At 43.3% G+C, this 19,767-nt stretch overlaps 3 protein-coding genes across 3 annotated transcripts in view; 2 read left to right on the top strand and 1 right to left on the bottom strand.

The window, feature by feature from the left end:
* The first annotated feature begins 1,676 nt into the window (after positions 1-1,676).
* LOC125447279 (ferritin heavy chain-like) lies at positions 1,677-4,187 on the top strand. The gene is made up of 4 exons (XM_048521580.2): positions 1,677-1,941; positions 2,355-2,501; positions 2,626-2,751; positions 3,750-4,187. Exons 1-4 carry the CDS (start codon positions 1,840-1,842, stop codon positions 3,903-3,905), a joined length of 531 nt encoding a protein of 176 aa, XP_048377537.1. The 5' UTR covers positions 1,677-1,839; the 3' UTR covers positions 3,906-4,187.
* Positions 4,188-8,955: 4,768 nt separating this feature from the next.
* Positions 8,956-19,711, bottom strand: LOC125447277 (ferritin heavy chain A-like). The gene is made up of 4 exons (XM_048521577.2): positions 19,410-19,711; positions 10,854-11,000; positions 10,622-10,747; positions 8,956-9,413 (listed from the first exon to the last, which is right to left on the bottom strand). Exons 1-4 carry the CDS (start codon positions 19,677-19,679, stop codon positions 9,258-9,260), a joined length of 699 nt encoding a protein of 232 aa, XP_048377534.2. The 5' UTR covers positions 19,680-19,711; the 3' UTR covers positions 8,956-9,257.
* The window catches only part of LOC125447281 (ferritin, heavy subunit-like), a 25,948-nt gene continuing 23,113 nt past the window's right edge, over positions 16,933-19,767 (top strand). Inside the window, exon 1 of the mRNA XM_048521583.2 lies at positions 16,933-16,969. The gene's annotated coding sequence lies outside the window, so the exon portion shown is untranslated. The remainder of the gene's footprint in view (positions 16,970-19,767) is intronic.

Here is a 19,767-nt window from a genome sequence, read left to right as displayed (position 1 = left end):
TGGTCTACTTTTGAGGAAGGAGAGCTGCTATCTGGTCTGGCCTACATGTGACTCCAGAGTTCCAGCAATGTGGTTGTTTCCAAACAGCCTTGTGAACTGGCTTGGAAAGTCAGTGTGAACAGTATAATATTGACCTTGCCAGCAATGCTAACATCCCACGAAACAATGAATTTAAAATGTTCATTAAATAGTTGGGCTTGTGTTTAAAATTGTCACCACATACTGCGAATCTGGAGTTGGGCTTCAACATGCAATCTGTAAACTCAAGGTAAAATCACTCAGACTCAGCCAGACTAACGCGAGGACGCCATCTTGTACTGGCAGTATGGCTGCAGAGTTTTAAAAAATTATTTCTAGGGATGTGAATGTCACAGCCAAGGCTAGTATTCAGTGCACAACCCCAGTTTCCTAGTGAGAAGATGCTAGAGACCATTGCACCTGCAAATTTATTTTTCAGGTAAACAGGTGGCACCAACTTGCAATGCAGGAAGGCAGTGCATTTCGCTCATCGATCTCCATGTACAGACCATCGGAATGGCTGCTTGCTCTGAGAGGAAATATTGGGGGTGAGCTGCCATTTTGAACTGCTGCAGTCCATGTGCTGTAGGTTGACCCACAATGCCCTTAGGGTGGGAATTCCAGGATTTTGACCCAGCGGAGTGCTGATATATTTCCCCAATTTTCAAAGGCCCAAACATACCTTCATGATGAGGCAGCACCTCACCTGCACTTTGTACAGTCTTGTCTACTACAATCCAAAGATGTGCAGGTTACCAGAACCGGCCATGCCAAATTGCCTAGGGTATCCCGAGATATTTGGGCTATGTGGCTTAGCTATGGGAAATGGCAGGTTATGGGGATAAGGTAGGGGTCTGGGTGATGTTCTTTGGTGGGTTGGGGTAGACTAGATGGACTGAATGGCATCTTTCTGCATTGCCGGGACTCTATGATTCTATCATCAAACCAAACTGGCTATCATCATATCCAAGGAGTTTGGGTGGGATATTCTCAGGAGAGTCAGGGCAGACATAATGTGCCGAATGGCCTATTTCTGTACTACAGGCATTCTACCCCAATATCGATCTTCTATTTCTCTCCACCTATCTTCTCCTCTATCCATCTTCGATCCGCTCATCCGATCTTCTCCTCTATCCATCTTCGATCCTCTCCACCTATCTTCTCCTTTATCCAGCTTCGATCCTCTCCTCCGATCTTCTCCTCTATCCATCTTCGATCCTCTCCACCTATCTTCTCCTCTATCCATCTTTGATCCTCTCCACCTATCTTCTCCTCTATCCATCTTCTATCCACCTCCCCCTCTCCCTATTTATTTCAGAACCCCCTTCCCCTCCCCTATTTCTGATGAAGGATCTTGGCCCGAAACGTCAGCTTTTCTGCTCCTAAGATGCTGCTTATCCTGCTGTGTTCATCCAGCTCCACACCTTGTTATCTTGGATTTTCCAGCCTCTGCAGTTCCCATTATCTCTGTCGTCCCATCAAACTGGGTATCAAGGTATCCCAGTTACAACATGAACAGATTCCTTTGTTAATTCACCATGGTTAAGGGGGTTGACCAGTGAGGAGCCCAGCACTCGAGGAGTTAACTTTTTTTTGCTGAATCATCTCAGAGAGGCGGTAACAAGATTGTAGGCGGTGAACAGCCCAATAAATAGGAGGCTCCGGCAAGGCGCTAGCTCAGAGTTCGGGTTGTATTCTTGCTTCAACAGTGTTTGAACGGAATAGAACCCAAGTTTCCTCCTCGCTAATTCCACTTTTTTCAGGAAATTTTTTTTAACACTTTTCCCCCCCGCCTTTGGACAACCACAGCAAGATCAGAGAATGGCTTCCCAGGTCCGCCAGAATTACCACCAGGATTGCGAAGCGGCTATCAACCGCCAGATTAACATGGAGCTCTACGCTTCCTATGTCTACATGTCAATGGTAAGGCGGGGCGCGCTCTCTCTCTCTCACACTCTCTCTCTTAACAAAAGTCGTCTTCCACTCGAGTTGAAAGTTGATCAGTTCTAATTTCCTGGTTTGGGAGAGATGGGCATGTTCTAAATTAATATCCCTCCAACGAAAAAGGAATTACAAGGGACCTCGCTTTAAACCCCTAACCTCCTCTCATAGCTGGATTCTGTGTTTCTCTTCCTCGAACAACGCACGCTCGCTCACTCCCTCCCCAGCACCGTCGTTTTCTGGATGAATACCAAGACAAACTGATAATTTAGTAAACAGACTGATAATCCCCATTGCATGACACTTTGCAGCCTTCCAATGTAACTTCAGTGGCTTGTGTTTTTCATCTAAAATGTGCTCATGGCAGATTTTGAGCTCTCTTCTGTTTCCGCCAGTATGCCTTCTTTGACCGGGATGATGTTGCCCTGAAACACGTCGCGAAATTTTTCCAGCATCAGTCCCATGAGGAGCGGGAACATGCAGAGAAGCTAATGAAGTTTCAAAACCAACGAGGGGGCCGTGTGATTCTCCAGGATGTTGCGGTTAGTTTTTAGCTTTAAAACTGGCTTGCCTGCCCTCGTGTTCAGGGCTCGTTTGTTCCTGTATGGCGCTTCCGGGAAAAAAAGTCTGGTCTGATCTGTCTTTCCTCCTGTGTGCCCACCCCAGAAACCTGATCGTGACGAATGGGGCAATACCCTGGAAGCAATGAGGTGTGCCCTTCACCTGGAGAAAACAGTGAACCAGTCTCTGCTAGAACTGCACAAACTGGCCTCTGACAAGGCTGACCCTCATGTGAGTATAGTGATTCCCTTTGTTCTTGTTCAAGCTTTCCTCCCACCGCACAAAGATGTGGGCTAGGTGGATTGGCCATGCTAAATTGCCTGTAGTGTTCAGGGGTGTGGGTTATAGGTGGATGGGCCTGGTTGGGATGTTTCAAGGGGTGGTGTGGACTTGTTGGGCCAAAGGGCCTGTTCCCACACTGAATCTAATCTAACCTGCTTTTTCTTCCTGCTGCCCATGCCACCATCAAATTGAGCTTGTCGCTTAGTCTGTTTAAGACAGCAGGGTTCCTACTACAAATTTGTATAATGCCTTTTTATTTGGTTCATTTTTTTAACCAACAAATTGCTTGTAGCAAGTCTAACAAGCTGTAACTGAAATGTGTAGTTTTGTACAAGAGTTCAAACTGATCCAGTCAAGAACAGAATATCAGCACAACTGGTTTATGGAGTGAGTTTGGGATCAAGGACACCCAATTGAATGTAGTGTCACCATAGATCCATAGGACTGATCTGAGATATTTGTATGTAAGATGAGACTCCTGCCCCCTTCCTAAGGGGCCTGGGAAGGTGGGACTGAACTGGTTGACTTGTTCTCAAACAATTAAGCATGTGGTGTTGGCATCTCAAAACAACTAAACAAGCTAACCAATATTTTGTAGTGCCAGGCCCAATTGCATTTTAAGGTTTAAACTGGAGGGTGGCACTGACTTAGTTGGCACAGCCTCCAATTTCAGGAGTCTGGGTTCACTTCTAGCCTCTTGAACATCTGTATGATGTGCACTTGGGACACCCTCTTGTCTAAAGCTATGATGGTTGTCTGGATTAGGCAGGATATATGTGGGGTTATAGGGATAGGGTGTGATGCTGTTTTAGACAGTTGGAGACTTGATGGGCCAAATGGCTGTTTCACACTGCAGGATTTTTTGTGATACCACTAGCTAATGAGACCCAAGTTCAACTAATACATTAGTTTTCAAAAACCTAACTTTTAAATTTCCTGCCTTCTAGATGTGTGACTTCCTGGAAACTCACTACTTGGATGAACAAGTCCAGGCTATCAAGAAGCTTGGGGATTTCATCACCAACCTGGTCCGCATGGGAGCTCCCCAGAATGGCATGGCAGAGTACCTGTTTGACAAGCATACCCTAGGAGAAAGCAGCTAAAGATCTAAGTTTAAAACCACTGTGCCTCAAATTCTATCCATGTGCTTGGCTTTCTACAAGTGAATGTTTGTCTACTCTTTTGAATGGAGTAAGGTTTTTGGTACCTTTTTTGTGGGTTATTAACTTTGAACTCCCTTGTTTTATAAATTAAATGGCAAGGTGAAGAGACAGATGCTAGGTAAGGGAATAAACTTGTAATGAAACATTCTATCAAGTGAACAAATTGTGAAACTGTATATGGCACAGTTGCTGATCACTTAAGTAAAGGTTGTGAAGTGTTAAGAGCTGTTTCTTTATTTAAAATACTGCACTTCATTGTCTGACATTCTCCAACATGTAGGCACAATACTGTTAACAGTCCTGCCACACCCAGTTGAAATCTCTGCATAGAGGACAAACAGACCCTTTAGTTTATGCCAATGTAACCCTAAAATAAGTCTAATTCACTCAACCTCTCACTACTCATGTACCATCACTTCAGCTGGAAGGTTATTCCATGTGAGGTTTTTTTTAGGGTTTCAAAAAAAACTTGCATTCTTCTCCAGCCCTATCTTTCAAGACCCTTGCCTTTTAAATGTGCCTTCTTAGCTTTCCCCTAACATGGGTGGAGTTTCATCTGCCACTCACAGATGATCACACTCTCACTTCAGTGACAGAAGGGAAAGGGGTTCCTAGCATCCTTTATAACCCCAAACCTTCTATCCTTAGCAACAAGCTGGATGGGGTTTCCCATCTGCCACCCACCCCAGACCCTCCTCAGCTTGAGACCTTAACTCTTGTACTCCCCAGGTCGTGTGTGTGTGGGTGGCTACCAGCCGCAGACACTGTACCAGAACACTCCCACCCCCTTCTACAACAGGGGTACAGTGCAGAAACCCTGTTTGTCCGATATCCAACATGAATCTAGTTCCCATTTGGTCCAAATCCATAATTCCCCCATCTTCACATTCCTGATTCCTGATTTCCCCCATTCCTCAATCTTCACATTCCTGATTCCTGTCCAGATGCTGTTTTAAATGTTATTGTACCAGCCTCTGGCAGCTCATTCAATACATGAGCCCTATGCCCATCCCTGTGTGGAAAACATTGCCCCTTGGGACCCTCAAGTCTTTTTCCTTTTTTCCCACCCCCCCCGGAAATCTGTGCCCTCTAGTTTTTGACTCCCGACTCCCTACCCCAGGGGGGTAAAAAAACCTTGCTTATTTTTACTGTATTCTTGTTTATTTACTATATATACTATATATCTTACTTTATTATATCTTACTTTATCCCTGACCTTATGAACCTCTAAGGTCACCCTTCAGTTCCCCAGTTCCCTTGTGCTCCAGGGAAAATAGTCCCAGTCTATTGTCTATTTTGCCTCTCCCTGGCTCCAACCCTAGTAATATCTTTGTAAATCTTTTCTGAAACCTTTCAAGTTTCACTGTGTCTCTCCTATAGCAGGGCAATCAGAATTTCATGCGGTATTCTGTTGCCTGACCAATATTCTGTATTCTGTACAGCTGCAACATGACCTTCCCAACTCCTATACTCAATTCACTGATCAATAAAGGCCAGGATACCAAACACCTTTTCACTAGCCTGCCTACCTACCTGTGACTCCACTTTCAAGGAACTATGAACCAGCACTCTGAGGTATCTGTTAAGCAACAATCCCCAGGGCCTTACCATTACATATATAAGTCCTTGCCTGATTTGCCTTTGGAAGATGCAGTACCTCGCATTTTACTAAACACTACCCAAGACCCTACTCTTGATTGCATTCCTGTCCTTGTTTACTTTTACTAAAAATGCAAATTCTCCAAATTAAACTCCAACTGTTGTTTCTCAGTCCACTGGCTCAAATGGTCAAGATTTCTTTGTAATCTTAGAAAACCTTCACTGTCAGCGAGACCACCAATTGGTGTCATCTGCAAACTTACCATGCCTTCTACATTTTCATTTAAATCATTCATATAAATGACAAACACGTGTACCCAGCACCGATCCCTCTTGTACACCATTGGTACCAGTCCTCCAGACCTCTGCCACACCACTGGAACAAAGTCACTGCTCTCCAGCACCACGCCATCTCCAACAACATTGCCACCATGATTTCATGCTGGGCCAACCTCACCGATACAGCTGGTGTCGCTGGGACCAAATTTGCCTCTGTTGCCTGGACCTAGCCATGGACCTGAAGCCTCAACTCTGCCTGTGAGTCTGATCTGGGGGATTAAGCCTGGGACTTGCTCCTTCTTTGCCAGGAGACCTTGGGCTGGTGTGGAGCCACCTCCGCCTCATCCCGGCGCTGCCGAATGTTTCCTCCTTTGTCATTTACTCGTCCACACCACTCTATGGGCCTGCCCTGCCATCTTAGTTAGCCTTTCCGTGCAGAGCCCACTCTCACTGATGCTGCTGTAATGAGGCAAAAAGAGAAAAGACTTTAAAGAAAAAGTAAAGCAGAAGTAAAAAGAAGAAAGAAAGGCAGATGGAAATCGACGAGCTCCAGTATCATTAGCCTGAATACTGCTATCTTGAAGGTATCCAATTAGCAAGTTCACCCTGAATCCCATGTGATCTAACTTTACTAATCAGTCCACCATGTGAAACTTTGTCAAAGGCTCTACTAAAGTCTATGTAAACAACATCTACCACTCTGCCCTCATCAATCTTCTTGGCTACTTCTTCAAAAAACTCAAATGAAGTTTGTGAGACATAATTTCCCCTGCACAAAACCATGTTGACTATCCCTAATCATTCCTTGCCTCCCTGTCTTCCCTTAACATCCTGGGATACACTACATCAGGTCCTGCAGATTTATCCACCTTAATATTTTCTAAGTCCTGCAGCACTTCCTCTTTTATAATGTGAACTGTTTTCAAAACATCATATTTATTTCCGAGTTCCCTAGCCTCCGTTTCTTTCTCCACTGTAAAAACTGACACAAAATATTCATTTAATATCTCTCCCATCTCCTGAGGGTCAACATAAAGACGACTTCTTTTATCTACTCTCTCTTCTCTTGTTGGTGCGTGTGGCAGTAGTGACTATTTTCTTCAAATCTATGTGTTTTTAGACGGATTATAAATTACCAAAATCATCTCTTCTGGGCTGCAATCATGTAGTAAGTTGCTGGATTTCAACACAATTTTAGCGAACAATGTTTACTGTGCAGTATATAAAACACAGAAACGTTCAATCACATCTTTTCTAATTTGTTAACAACTGTATTAAGAGTTAATGTACTGAAATTGTGTGACTGACTTTTAAAAGATGTTTAAGGATCAGTTACTAATCATAAGAACATCAGAAGGCCATTAGCCCCTTGAACCTATTCTGTCATATAATGAGACCGTGGCTGATCTTTAGCCTAACTCCATATACCTACCTTTGGCCCATATTTCTAAATAAGTCTTGCTTGAAAAAAATTCTCTGATTTTCTTTAAACATTTAACTAATCTAGCATGAACTGCAGCTTGTGGAAGTGTTCCAAAATTCTACTACCCCTTTGAATGTATAAGTATTTCATAACATATCTCCTAAAGGGTCTGGCTCTATGTTTAGACTATGCTCCTACTTCTAAGTGATACCAGTTATATTTTGTACAATGGTACATTTCATGAAAACTACTACAAATGTCTCACCGTTCCCTTCTGGGTGTACTGTCTCTCCTCCTTATCTCTCTTTGTATCGCTGTCCCCGTACACAGGCCCAATGAGAAGTTGGTCCCTGAAAAGGGAACTCTGGTTTATAATTTTGTAATCAGTCTGTTCAGGAATATTTATTACACACCGCTGGAGAAAGTGGGACCTAAAACTGCATCTTTTGAAGTAATGACACAGCCACCATCACCAATTTCCTAGCAAACTATGATTGAGGTGTTGCTAGATGAGAATACACCTGGGAACAGCTAACCCCAAATTTTAGTTCCAGTTCAAACCAAGCCAATTGACTAATCAAGCCACTGCCAGGGTAAATACAATGGATTGTTTCTTATGAAATGTGTCACTAATTTTGCATCTGTCCTAGTTAATGTTAAGACGGTGTGTTCTTTCTCAGCAATACTCAAGTTCTGTACTACTGAGTGATTGTGTACAACTTCTTCCTTTCAATAACTATTTCCTTGTTGAATGAACAAACACTTTAACTGTTCCTGAGTACATTTTCAATGGTAATGCCTTAATTTCTGTCCACTTGCATCAATCAGCTGCTTCTTCTCATGATAATCTTGTACTTCAATGGGGATGGTATAGCAGGCTACATACTTAGCTAAGAAAACTATGCTTGTAATAGACTTCCTACAGTCTGATGTCAAAATGTTACTAGATCCATTTGAGTCACATCTATAAACACTATTTTTAAATAAGTAATCTGAACCTAAATCTTTGGAAGTACAAGTATCAATGTTGCTAAACTCCTCCAGCTTGGTTTCCACCTTTCTTTAAGTGCAATCTTGTATAACCTTTCCAAATAACCTGCTGGGTCAAGCCTCATTCCTAAGATTTTGAACACAAGTCATATCTGGTATTGCCAGTAATGAAGGAGTGCTGCAATGTCTGAGCTGCTGTTTTTTGGAATTAATGTTCAACTTCTTGGGTATTTTGGCCCATAATTCAACCCTCAGACATCATACGGTCATCTTGTATTTTCTGCTGTACACATCGGCTTCCCCTTCAGGTGTGTGACACCAACTCGAAAGCTCACCTATAAAGGTAAGTTCTTTGAGATGCCCCTGCAGGTTTGTTCCTTGAGCAGCCTTAAATTTTGTGTGGGATTGGGGCACAGGTCAGAAAGGAATCCAGTTTAAACATAGGTTTGGGTGGTTATATTGTCACGTCTGCACCAGGTTTATGTACAATAGGTTCAAAAGAAGGTGCTTCCTGAGTCTGATTGCTAACAAAAAAAAATGACAGGCAGAATGGAGAGGGATCGAATTGGTCACCCAGCTAAGCACCTTCAGGATATCCTCTATATTCATACACTGGCCCAATGCAGGTTTCCCCAATGTTAAAAGGGGCCCCTCAATCTTATAGAATGGACCCAAGAAACAGTGAAGCGCAAAACAGTAGAGACTTAACCATTTTTATTTGGGAACAGATTGCAAAAGTGTGTTCTTTCCAGAGTACTTGTTGAATGGATTACTGTTGCCCAAACAGATTTGCTTTAATGCCACACTCCATTTTTCGTAACGGTTCCAGCATAACAGTGCTAGAACGCAACACATGGGATAACAGAATCTACTGCTCAATTTAGCAATGGATTCCCTTCTGGCTGGTCAGGATGATGAGCTGGCAGAACATGAAGAAAAGATGGGCTTAACTGACACAGGCTATGCCCTAATGGCCTAGGATGGCCAAGTGCTCTCAACTGTTAGCTGCCTTCCCCCAGCGTGTGCTTATCGAACAGGTACTCTCCCATGCCATTTTCAGGAGCTCCCAACCGCTTCAGGTTGGTGATGTGGTCTCCCAACATCCTAATGGCCTCAATTTGTTCTTTCAAGTAGTTTGATTCCAGGAACTCGCATAGCTGAAACAGAAAGAAAATGCACTGGTGAAGAGTGTCTCTACACCGTCACTTAATACGCTAACAGAGGAGACTTCAAACTCCACTCATAGATTTAAATACCAGCCCCTGTTCATGGACATTATCCAGCTGAATAGTGAAACACATTTCAAGCTAGAAATTGTCCACGACCAGTCAGAGAGTTCTTTAAAATTAGATCTTACTCCTGAGTTGGTGGTGGGCTAGTTCATTTGGGCTGGATGACAACAATGTGGGTTCAATTCCCACACCAGCTAGGTAATCATGAAGGATTCTCCTTCTCAACCTCTCCCTTTGCCTGAGGAGTGGTTCACCCTCAGTTTAAATCATTGCCAGTTGTCTCTAGTGACAGAACAGTCCTTTGGTCCAGTAGGACTATGGCAACTTTACTCCTGAGTCAAAATCCTGCAACTCCTTCCCTAATGACATAGTGGGGCTACCTACAGCAAATGAACTGCAGCGGTTCAAGAAGACAGCTCACCATCACTGTCTCAAGGTCAAGTAGAGATAGGAAATATGCTAACAACAGCGACGTCCTTTGAATGAGTTCTTAAAAGTTTCTGGATACGAAGGACCATTGAATCTTCTTGCTGTCGTTCAAATAAAGCTGAAATTTTATCTGAAGAAGGGTCTAGGCCCGAAGCATCAGCTTTCCTGCTTCTCTGATGCTGCTTGGCCTGCTGTGTTCATCCAGCTCTACACCTTATTACCTCAGCTATAAAGTATGCTGCTTTGTAAATTCAACCCTCTTTGTTTAATCATAGAACTGCTTAGCACAAGAGACTGTGCAGCATGACACTCCCATGCTAGGTCAAAGGAAGAGTCATCCAATTTCTCTCATTCCCATTCTCATTCCCCTCAGCCCTTCAAATGTTACCATTCAATTACCATTGAATCTGCTTCCTCCGTTCTTTCAGTCAGTGAGTTCCAAATCAGAATAATGTGCTGTGTTAAGTTTTTAAAAAAAGTCTCTATCTATCCCTTTGTTTCTTTTGCCAATTATCTTGAACCCGAATCTTTATGTTACTGACCTTCCAGCAGCAGAAACAGTTTCCCCTTATTGACTCCATGAAGGCCTCTCATAGTTTTAAACAATCACATCAAATCTACACAGAACCTTTTCACTTCTGAGGGCAACAAATGTATACACCAATTCAGAGTGGCTAGGGTTTGGCAACGTCTGCCCAACTCACAACAAGATCTTTCTGCTCGGATGCCACTTTGTGTAGATTCAGGATAGACTGGTTCACCGTTTTCTCCAGCTCCAGGGCCTGCTCCATCGCTTCCAAGCCATTGCCCCATTCATCCCGGCTGGGTTTCTATGAATAAAGATAATTGGGTCAATGGACTTGAACCAAATCGCTTAACATTAGGGAGAAGCCATTGGAACAGTGAAGAGGGTAGAGACAGCTCTTGCCCACTAACCTTGATGTCCGAGAAGATGATACGGCCACCACGCAGATTCTGGAACTTCATCAACATCTCTGCATGTTTCTGTTCCTCAAGTGACTGCTCCAAGTAGAACTTGGCAAAGTTGCGCAAAGCAACATCTTCCCGGTCAAAGTAGTACGACTGAGGCAGATAAAAACAGCAGGCGATGACAATATTTAAAACACCAAGGCACATGCCATCCCAACACGAATATACCTCACCATTCATTCATGGTCACCCTGTCAACACTCTACCATTCACTACCTAGTCAGAGCAGACTACGAAATATTTAAGCCTTCGAGAGACAATCCCACAATCTTCTTGGTACAAGTACATGTCAGCTTTGTACCGGCATTTCACACTGACCCCAGTCAGAAGATTGTGGTTTGAATTTTTCTCCAGAGAGGAGACATGTCCATTGTAGTTATTTACATTTATCTCAGGGAGTTTTCCAAAGCGACATCTTCCTTTGCAAAATTCCCTCAGGTGCACACGAAGAACCCAATGGTTTTACCATAGTTCAAAGACCAGGGCTGCTATCCCTTGTTTCCCAGCCAGTATTTATCTTTCCACCATAACTTGTAAATCAGACAGGTAATTCAGTAGAGAGGAAATGCAGAGTTAACATTTCAAGTCCGGTGATCTGTTCTCAGAACTGGTCTCCAAATGTTAACTCTGTCTTCTCTCCCGACCTGCTAAGTTTCTCTAGCAATTTCTTCTTTTTGTTTGAGATTTCCATCATCCGTAGTTCATTGTTTAGTCACTTGTGATTGTGTTTAAGCTTGCTTTAAGGAAAAGGTGACCCATATTTCCTGCATAAGTGACTAATCATCAGCAAAACACTTCACTGGCTGTTATGTGTTTTCGAATGTCCTGAGGTTGAGAAAGGAGCTATAAAATTTCTTCTTCAACAATGAAACTGTTGAATGGGTTTGAGCCTCAAACAATGTAACCTGTATGCCTCTAAACCTTTGTGATCTGTACATCATTAGCTAACTGTGATCTGCCTGTACCGCTCATAAACGAAGCTTTTCACTGTATTTTGGTACACGTAACAATAAAATCAATTAATCAATAATCTAAACTGGAAGATGTTGGAGACTGATCATCATTGAGTAGAGACAAAACATGACTATAATTTGAATTAAAATTGGAAGTTATACAAATATGTGTAAGCTGTGTAGGCTTGCGTTGAAGGACTTATGTCAGTTCATAGCTTGTGCAGAAGTTACTGAACGTAAACATGCAGATGCAGCAGACGATAAAGAAGGGAAATGGTATGTTGACCTTCAATGCAAGAGGTTTCGAGTACAGGAGCAGGGATGTGTTGTTGCAGTTGTACAGCCACCGGTGAGACCACAGCTGGAAATATCGTGTGCAGTTTTGGTCTCCTTTTCTGAGGAAGGATGCTCTTGCTCTTTGTAGTAGTTGGAAATGCTGCAGAACCTCCAGTAGTAGGAGGATGTGACTGCAGTGATGTTTATATTCAGAATTTAGAAACGTAAAGAGCAAGAGGAGGCCATTCAGCCCTTTGAGTCATGCTCTGACATTCTTTACGATCATGGCTGAAGGTTTGTGAGGGTGTGGTGAAGGTTTACCGCATTGACTTTGGGGATGGCGGGTCTAACATATGAGGAGAGATTGAATAGGTTGGGATTGTTTTCACTGGAGTTCAGAAAAATGAGGGGGATCTCACAGAGACCTATAACATTCTAACAGGACTGGATAGAGTAGATGCAGGGAGAATGTTCCCGACGTTGGGTGCGTCAAGACCAGGGGTCACAGTCTGAGGTTTTGGGATATTCAATTTAGGATAGAGATGAGGAGACATTTCTTCACCCAAAGAGCAGTGAGCCTGTGGAATTCATTACCACGGGAAGTAGTTGATGCCAAAAGAGTGAACGTATTGAACAGGCCACTACATATATCACCGGGGGCGAATAGGATCAAAGTTTTGGGGAGAAAGCAGGATTAGGCTATTGAGTTGGATGATCAGCCATGATCGTGAAGAATGTTGGAGCAGGCTCAAAGGGCTGAATGGCCTTCTCCTGCTCCAATCTTTTATGTTTCTAAATTTTGAATGTAAACATGTCATACTGCAATTACATCCACCTGCTCCTGGAGGTTCTGCAGCATTTTGCAACTATTAGAGTTAATAACAATATTATACGCAAGACAATATGACACTTCTTTATAAACAAGTATAGGAAATTGAAAAGAAAAAGCCAGCCTTAGTTGAGTATGAGCTGACATAAGCCCTTCAATGTAAATCTACACAGTTTACAACTATTTGTATAATTTGTATAACTATTTGTATGATTTTAATTCAATTTACAGTCATGTTTTGTCTCCACTTAATGATGACCAGTCTTCAACATCTTCAAGTTTGGATGATTGATTGATTGATTTTATTGTCACATGTACTGAAATACAGTGAAAAGCTTTGTTTAAGAATGGTACAGGCAGATCACAGTAAGCAAAGGATGTACAGGTCAAAAAGATGTACAGGTTAAATTATTTGAGACTAGAGTCTATTCAATGGTGAAGAAGTAGCTGTTCAACATGCACCTGGACATTATGCTTTCAATGATGCATCTATAGAAGTTGACAAGGGACCTTATGGACATGCCAAATTTCCTGAGCCGCCTGAGGAAGAAGAGGTGTTATTGTGCCTTCTTAACTGTTGCATTTACATGGGGAGTCCAGGACAGGCTGCCGGTTATTGTCACTCTTAGGAACTTGACGCTCTTCACTCTCTTAGCCTCTGTTCCACTGATGTGGATGGAGGCATATTCTCCTCTTTTGTTCTTGGAGTCAATGATCAGTTCTTTAGTTTTGCTGATGTTCAGAGACAGATTGTTTTCATTGCACCACATCAGCAAGCCCTCCATCTCCCTTCTGGGTTTTGACTTATCGTTGTTAGCCATCAGTCCCACTACACGGTCTCTTCAGTGAACCTGTAGGTGGCATTCGTTCAGAATTTGGCAACACAGTAGTAGGTGTACAGGGAATACAGTAGGGGGCCAAGGACACATCCTTGGGGAACTCCAGTGTTTGGAGTTATTGTGGAGGTGGTGCAGTTACCTATCCTCACTGATTGTGGTCTATGGGTCAGAAAGCTGAGAATCCAGTTAGAGAGCACAGCTAAGACCAAGGTCACATATTTAATTGTCAGTAAACTTAAAAGCTAATTCTCAATCTCTATCCAGGTACTACCCGACCTCCTGGGTGCTTTCTAGCCCTTGCTATTTGTCATTTCAGATTTCCAGCCATCATAGTATTTTCTTTTCATGTTATATTTATCCTGTTCTCAATTAAAAAAAATACTATGCTGGATTTAGTCTCAATTATTTTAGGCCTCAATGCTCTCAAGAAATACTTTCTAATATCTTTAATTATTTAGCATGATTTAAAACTTCCATTTTAAACCATGCCCTGTCCTATGATTAATGCAAATCAATGAGATTACATGTTGCTTTATAATTTGTCAAATCTGCTGGCTATGAAGAAGATTATCTGATGTCCTAGGGTTGTACAAGGGCATATGAGGATCGAATATGAATATGTACTGGAGTTGAGAGTTAATGATCGTAAGATTACACGGGATGGGAACAGGAGTATGCCATTTGGCCCACTGAGCCTGTTGCACCAATTGATAGGATCATCAGTGAGCTAATTGTGACCTTAAGTACACTTTTCTGTCAGTCCATTTTAATTCTTTGCCAGTCAAAAATACTTCTAAAGTAACCTTGAATATATTCAATGATCCAATCTCTGACGTTCTTTGTGGAAAAGAATTTCAAAAACTATTGATTCTCTATCTCTGTGCCTTCAGCTTGTTTCATATCCTTGTTTTTGGTCAGAGATAACGTTTGATTCACCATTACTGTTGTTTTGTGTTTAGCCTGTCTGGTCATGTTATGATACACCTTTGTGTAGATGGGACTAGAACCTGGTCCTTCTAACTCAAAGATAGGGACACTAGACCTGCATGACAAGGGTCCATAAATCTGTCACTAGCACCAACCCTGGGTCTATATTTTCTAATCATCCTGTTCATAGATATTATTACACATCTTTAGAGTAGGTGGGACTTAAACCCAAGCCTCCTGACTCAGAGACAGCGACACTGCCACCACACCACAACAGCCCATTAATCTGCCATTAACACCTAGACTGGATCGACACTTTGATTCATCACTATAATCATTATCAATTCTTCAATTTATCAATAGAGCGGTACAGCATGGAAACAGACCCTTCAGCCCACCTTGCCCATGTCAACCAGATATCCTAAATTAATCTAGTCTCATTTGCCAGCATTTAGCCCATATTCCTCTAAACCTTCCTATTGATATACGCGTCCAAATGCCTTTTAAATGCTGTAATTGTACCAGCCTCCACCACTTCCTCTGGCAGCTCATTCCCAACACGCACCACCCTCGGTGTAAAAAAAGTTGCCCCTTAAGTCCCCTTTACATCTTTCCCCTCTCACCTTAAACCTATGCCCTCTAGTTCTGGACTCCCTCATTTAGGGGAAAACAACTTAGTTATTCAACCTATCCGCGCCTCTCTTGATTTTATAAACCTCTATAAGGTCACCCTTCAGCCTCCAACAGTCCAGGGAAAATAGCCCAAGGCTATTCAGTCTCTCCCTATAGCACAACCCTCCAACTCAGGCAACATCCTTTTAAATCTTTTCTGAACTCCTTCAAGTTTCACATCATTCTTCCTGTAGCAGGGAGACCAGAAGTGAACAGAACATTCCAAAAGTGGCCTAATGTCCTGTACAGCTAAAACATACCGTGCCAACTCCAGTACTCAATGTACTGACCACTAAAGGCAAGCATTTCAAATGCCTTTTTCACTATCCTGTCTACCTGTGACTCCAATTTCAATGAACTACGAGTCTGCACTCTAAGGTCTCTTTGTTCAGCAACACTCCCCAGAACCCTACCATTAAGTGTACAAGTCCTGCCCAATTTGCCTTTTCAAAATGCTGCTGATTCTCTTTTTCGAAGACAAGTTGTATCACACTCGAAATGCTAATGCTCTCCACGAGTGCTATCGGATTTTCTGAGTTTCTTCAGCACGTTCTCTTTTTATTTTAAGTGTGACTCTATATTTTGAAACTGTGACCCCTGGCTCCACATCCCCACTAGAAAAAAAAACCATCCTTTCACTATCCACCCTCCCAGATGTGCTCAGAATCTTACATTCCAATAAGATCACTGATTTCTTCCAAACTCCAATGAGTGCAGCTCAACCCTTCCTTGTAAGACAAAATCCCTTTTTTCATTTGCACTGAGGAAGGGTCACTTGACCTGAAACATTGACGTGATTTCCCTCCACAGATCCTGCCAGGCATGCTGAGCTTTTCCAGCAAATTTCTGTTTTTGTTCCCTTTATCCAAACAAATCAGACCAGCAAATCTTCACTGAATTGCTTTCAATGCAAGTATATTGTTCCTTCAATATTGACAGTAAAATCATATCCTACAGCGGGTACCAATGTAGCACAATTTTGTTTTTTTAAATACTCCATCCTCTTTCCAATAAAGGCTAATGTTCCATTGCCTTCACAATTACTTGCTGTAATTCGATGCTCACTTTTGTGATTCATATATGATCCTGATCCCTCTGTAATGTAGCTTTCTACACTCTCTCCCATTTAAGTAATATTTAGCTTTTCTATTCTTCTATTGAAGTGGACAGCCTCACATTTTCCCACGTTATACTCTGTAATTTTACCTTTCAATATCTTTTTAAATCCTTCTACCCTTCTCAGACCTAGCTTTCCTACCTACCCTAATCTTATCAGTAAATCTAACTACAATACAGACTGACCTTTCATTCAAGTGACTAATAGTGACTGCAAATAATTGAAGCCTCAGCACTGGTTCTGTGTTATCTGACTACATGATAGTTCACCAGTCTGAAAATGAGCTTTTATTCTGACTCTTGTTTCTTGTTTGTCAAGCAATCCTTTTCTCTTATTATTCATTCACAGGATTGGGGGAGTCACATGCACAGCCAGCATTTATCACCCCATCCCTAATTGAGTCAAAAGTCAACCACATTGCTATGGGTCTGGAGTCACATGTCAGCCAGGTAAGGATGGTAATTAGTAAACCAAATGGTCTTTTTCCCAACAACTGACAAAGGATTCACGGTTGTCATTAGACTCTTAATTCCAGACTTGTACTGAATTCAAATTCCCCTATCTGTCATGGTGGGATTTGAACCCAGGTCCCCAGAACATTCTCTAGATTGTAGAATCCTTACAGTGTGGAAGCAGGCCATTCAGCCAATCAAGTTCCTCCAATCAAGCCAATCAATCACTGATCCTCCAAAGAGCATCCCACTCAGATCCAGCCCATCCTCTCCCTGTATTCCTCCATTTCCCATTGCGAATCCACCCAGAATGCACTTCCCTGGACAGTATGGAATAATTTAGCACGGCTAATCCACTTAAACTGCACATCTCTGGACTTTGGGAGGAAAGTGGAGCACCCAGAGGGAATCCATGGAGATATTGGGAGAATGTGCAAACTCAACACAGAGAAGTCGCCCAGGATGGAACTGAATTTTGGTCCTTGACACTGTGAGGGTGCAGTGTTAACCACTGAACCACCATGATGGATTAATACCGAGTCAATGGAGTTACTGTCCAGTGATAATACCACCACGCTGTCACTTCCCTCTATCCATGCTAACGTATCACCTCAGCATTTTATACATCCAAATATTGTTCCCACCTTCTTTACATGTAACATTCACCAACAGCTGTAATAAATCTGTCAGTTTCCTTTTTACAAAAACATGTTGGCTCTGTCTGATTGCATTATGATGTTCTAAATGACCTGCTACTTTGGGAATTCTTGCAATTTCCCAACCTTAGGCAATAGTTTCCTGCATTTTGGCTCTGCCCTTTCTTGAATAATAGTGTTACACACTCTGAACTAGACTTTTAACTATTGTTAGTGATATAAACCATTCCCAGCAGTGATGTTTTTCCTATATCCCCCAACTCCAGCCAAACTGATTTTATATTTTGGGTTGGGAAACTGAAGGAAGATGCTGGAATTGTTGGAGGGCACGTGTTTTGATTGAAAGGAGATATGCTGAGTTTCTTGTTGCGCTGATTGGATAAAGTTCTATTGTATAAGTAGCACTAGATATTTCTCTTGGTACTGTGGAGCCTTGCTACTTCCGCATTGAAACTGACATAATCTATACTGTAGGCAATGTGATGGTTGTTATTCTCAAGATGTAAGAAAATACTGGCATGCCTTGCTGGGATGTGCTAGCTGGTGGGGGCCTGCTAGAATTTCCTGCTGGGAAGTGATGTCAGCCAGTGAGGATTTGTTGGGATTTACTGTTGGGGGAACTGAGGTGGGGGAGATATTACTTGGTGGGTGTGGGGGTGTGGGATATGCTATGCCATGCAGAAGGCCATGGTTTCTCAAATGTGATGTGTGAAATTTACTACAGCGATGTGCTGGAATTCCTAGTGACATGCCCTGGGCTCTGTACACTGCACCAGTATACATTGTTTTGAATGGGACATGCCTGATTCTCTCCTGGGATTTCTCTCCAGGGAAATGTTAGGCTGAATGGTATCTGCTGGATTCTTTCCTTAATGTACTGGGTTTGGTGCTGGGTTTCCCTCCTGGCATGTGTTGAGTTGAACAATGACTGGCAGGATTTTCCCTTGAGGTCTTCTGGGTGTGCTGGGATTCCTTTCTGGGACTTATCAGACAGTGAGTACATGCTTGGGTTCTCTCCTGAGATATATTGGAATCTTCGGGATTTTATCCTTGGTTGAGCTGAGATTCCTTGCTGGAATTGGCTGTACTGCATGGGAATGCGCTAGGCTCTCTGCTGGAACATGGTGGAGTGAACAGGATGGGCCAGGATTTGGCCCCGTTATGCACGAGGCAGTGAGGATCTGCTGAATTTCCCTAATGAAAAGTGCTGGCATGAGTGGGATCTGCTGGATTTCCTGCTGGGATGCGGAATGAATAGGATAAGCTGCATTTCCCACTGGGGTGTGGAGTGAATGGAATCTGCTGGATTCCCTACTGGTTGTGCGGAGTGAATGGAATCTGTTGGATTCTCCAAGGGGTGTGCTGGAGTGAATGGAATCTATTGGATTCCCCGCTGGGTGTGCTGGAGTGAATGGAAATCTACTGGATTCTCCACTGGGTGTGGAGTGGATGGAATCCACTGGATTCCCCGCTAAAGTGTGCTGGAGTGAATGAAAATCGACTGGATTCTCCACTGGGTGTGCTGGAGTGGATGGAATCCACTGGATTCCCCACTAAAGTGTGCTGGAGTGAATGGAAATCTACTGGATTCTCCACTGGGTGTGCTGGGGTGAATGGAAATCTACTGGATTCTCCACTGGGTGTGCTGGGGTGAATGGGATCCACTGGATGCCCTAATGTGACATACTGGATCAAAAAAGACCTGCTGGAGGAAATGGGATGTGCTGTATTGCCCACTGAGGTGTGCTGGAGTTCTTGGGATCTGCTGGATCCCCGCTCACCATGGACAGGTAGACGTAGGAGGCGGTGAGCTCCTGGTTGATCTGTCTGTTGATGCCTTCCTCACATTCCCTCGGGTAGTCCTGGCGGCTGTGGCCCCATCTCCGCGGGCCCTGAGACCCCCATCTCCGCGGGCCCTGAGACCCCCCCTGGACCCGCAGCTGTGTCCGGGCGGCGAAGAGGGAGCAAGACAGGCCCGGCAGGCCGGGGTGCCGAGGTGCGACCAGGAGGAGGCGGCAACGTCCCGGTAACAGGCGCCACAGGCTGCCCATCGCCTGAGCTCAGGCACGACCAGCGGCGGCTGAGGCGGGGGGGGGGAAATGGGGGGGGCAGCGAGGGGCACGCGCACGTCGCCGTGCT

The sequence above is a fragment of the Stegostoma tigrinum genome, chromosome 38 (assembly GCF_030684315.1).
Source record: "Stegostoma tigrinum isolate sSteTig4 chromosome 38, sSteTig4.hap1, whole genome shotgun sequence".
In the NCBI taxonomy this organism is placed as follows: Eukaryota; Metazoa; Chordata; class Chondrichthyes; order Orectolobiformes; family Stegostomatidae; genus Stegostoma; species Stegostoma tigrinum.
Note: the sequence above shows the minus strand (reverse complement) of the source record. Positions and strands in the feature narration are given on the sequence as shown.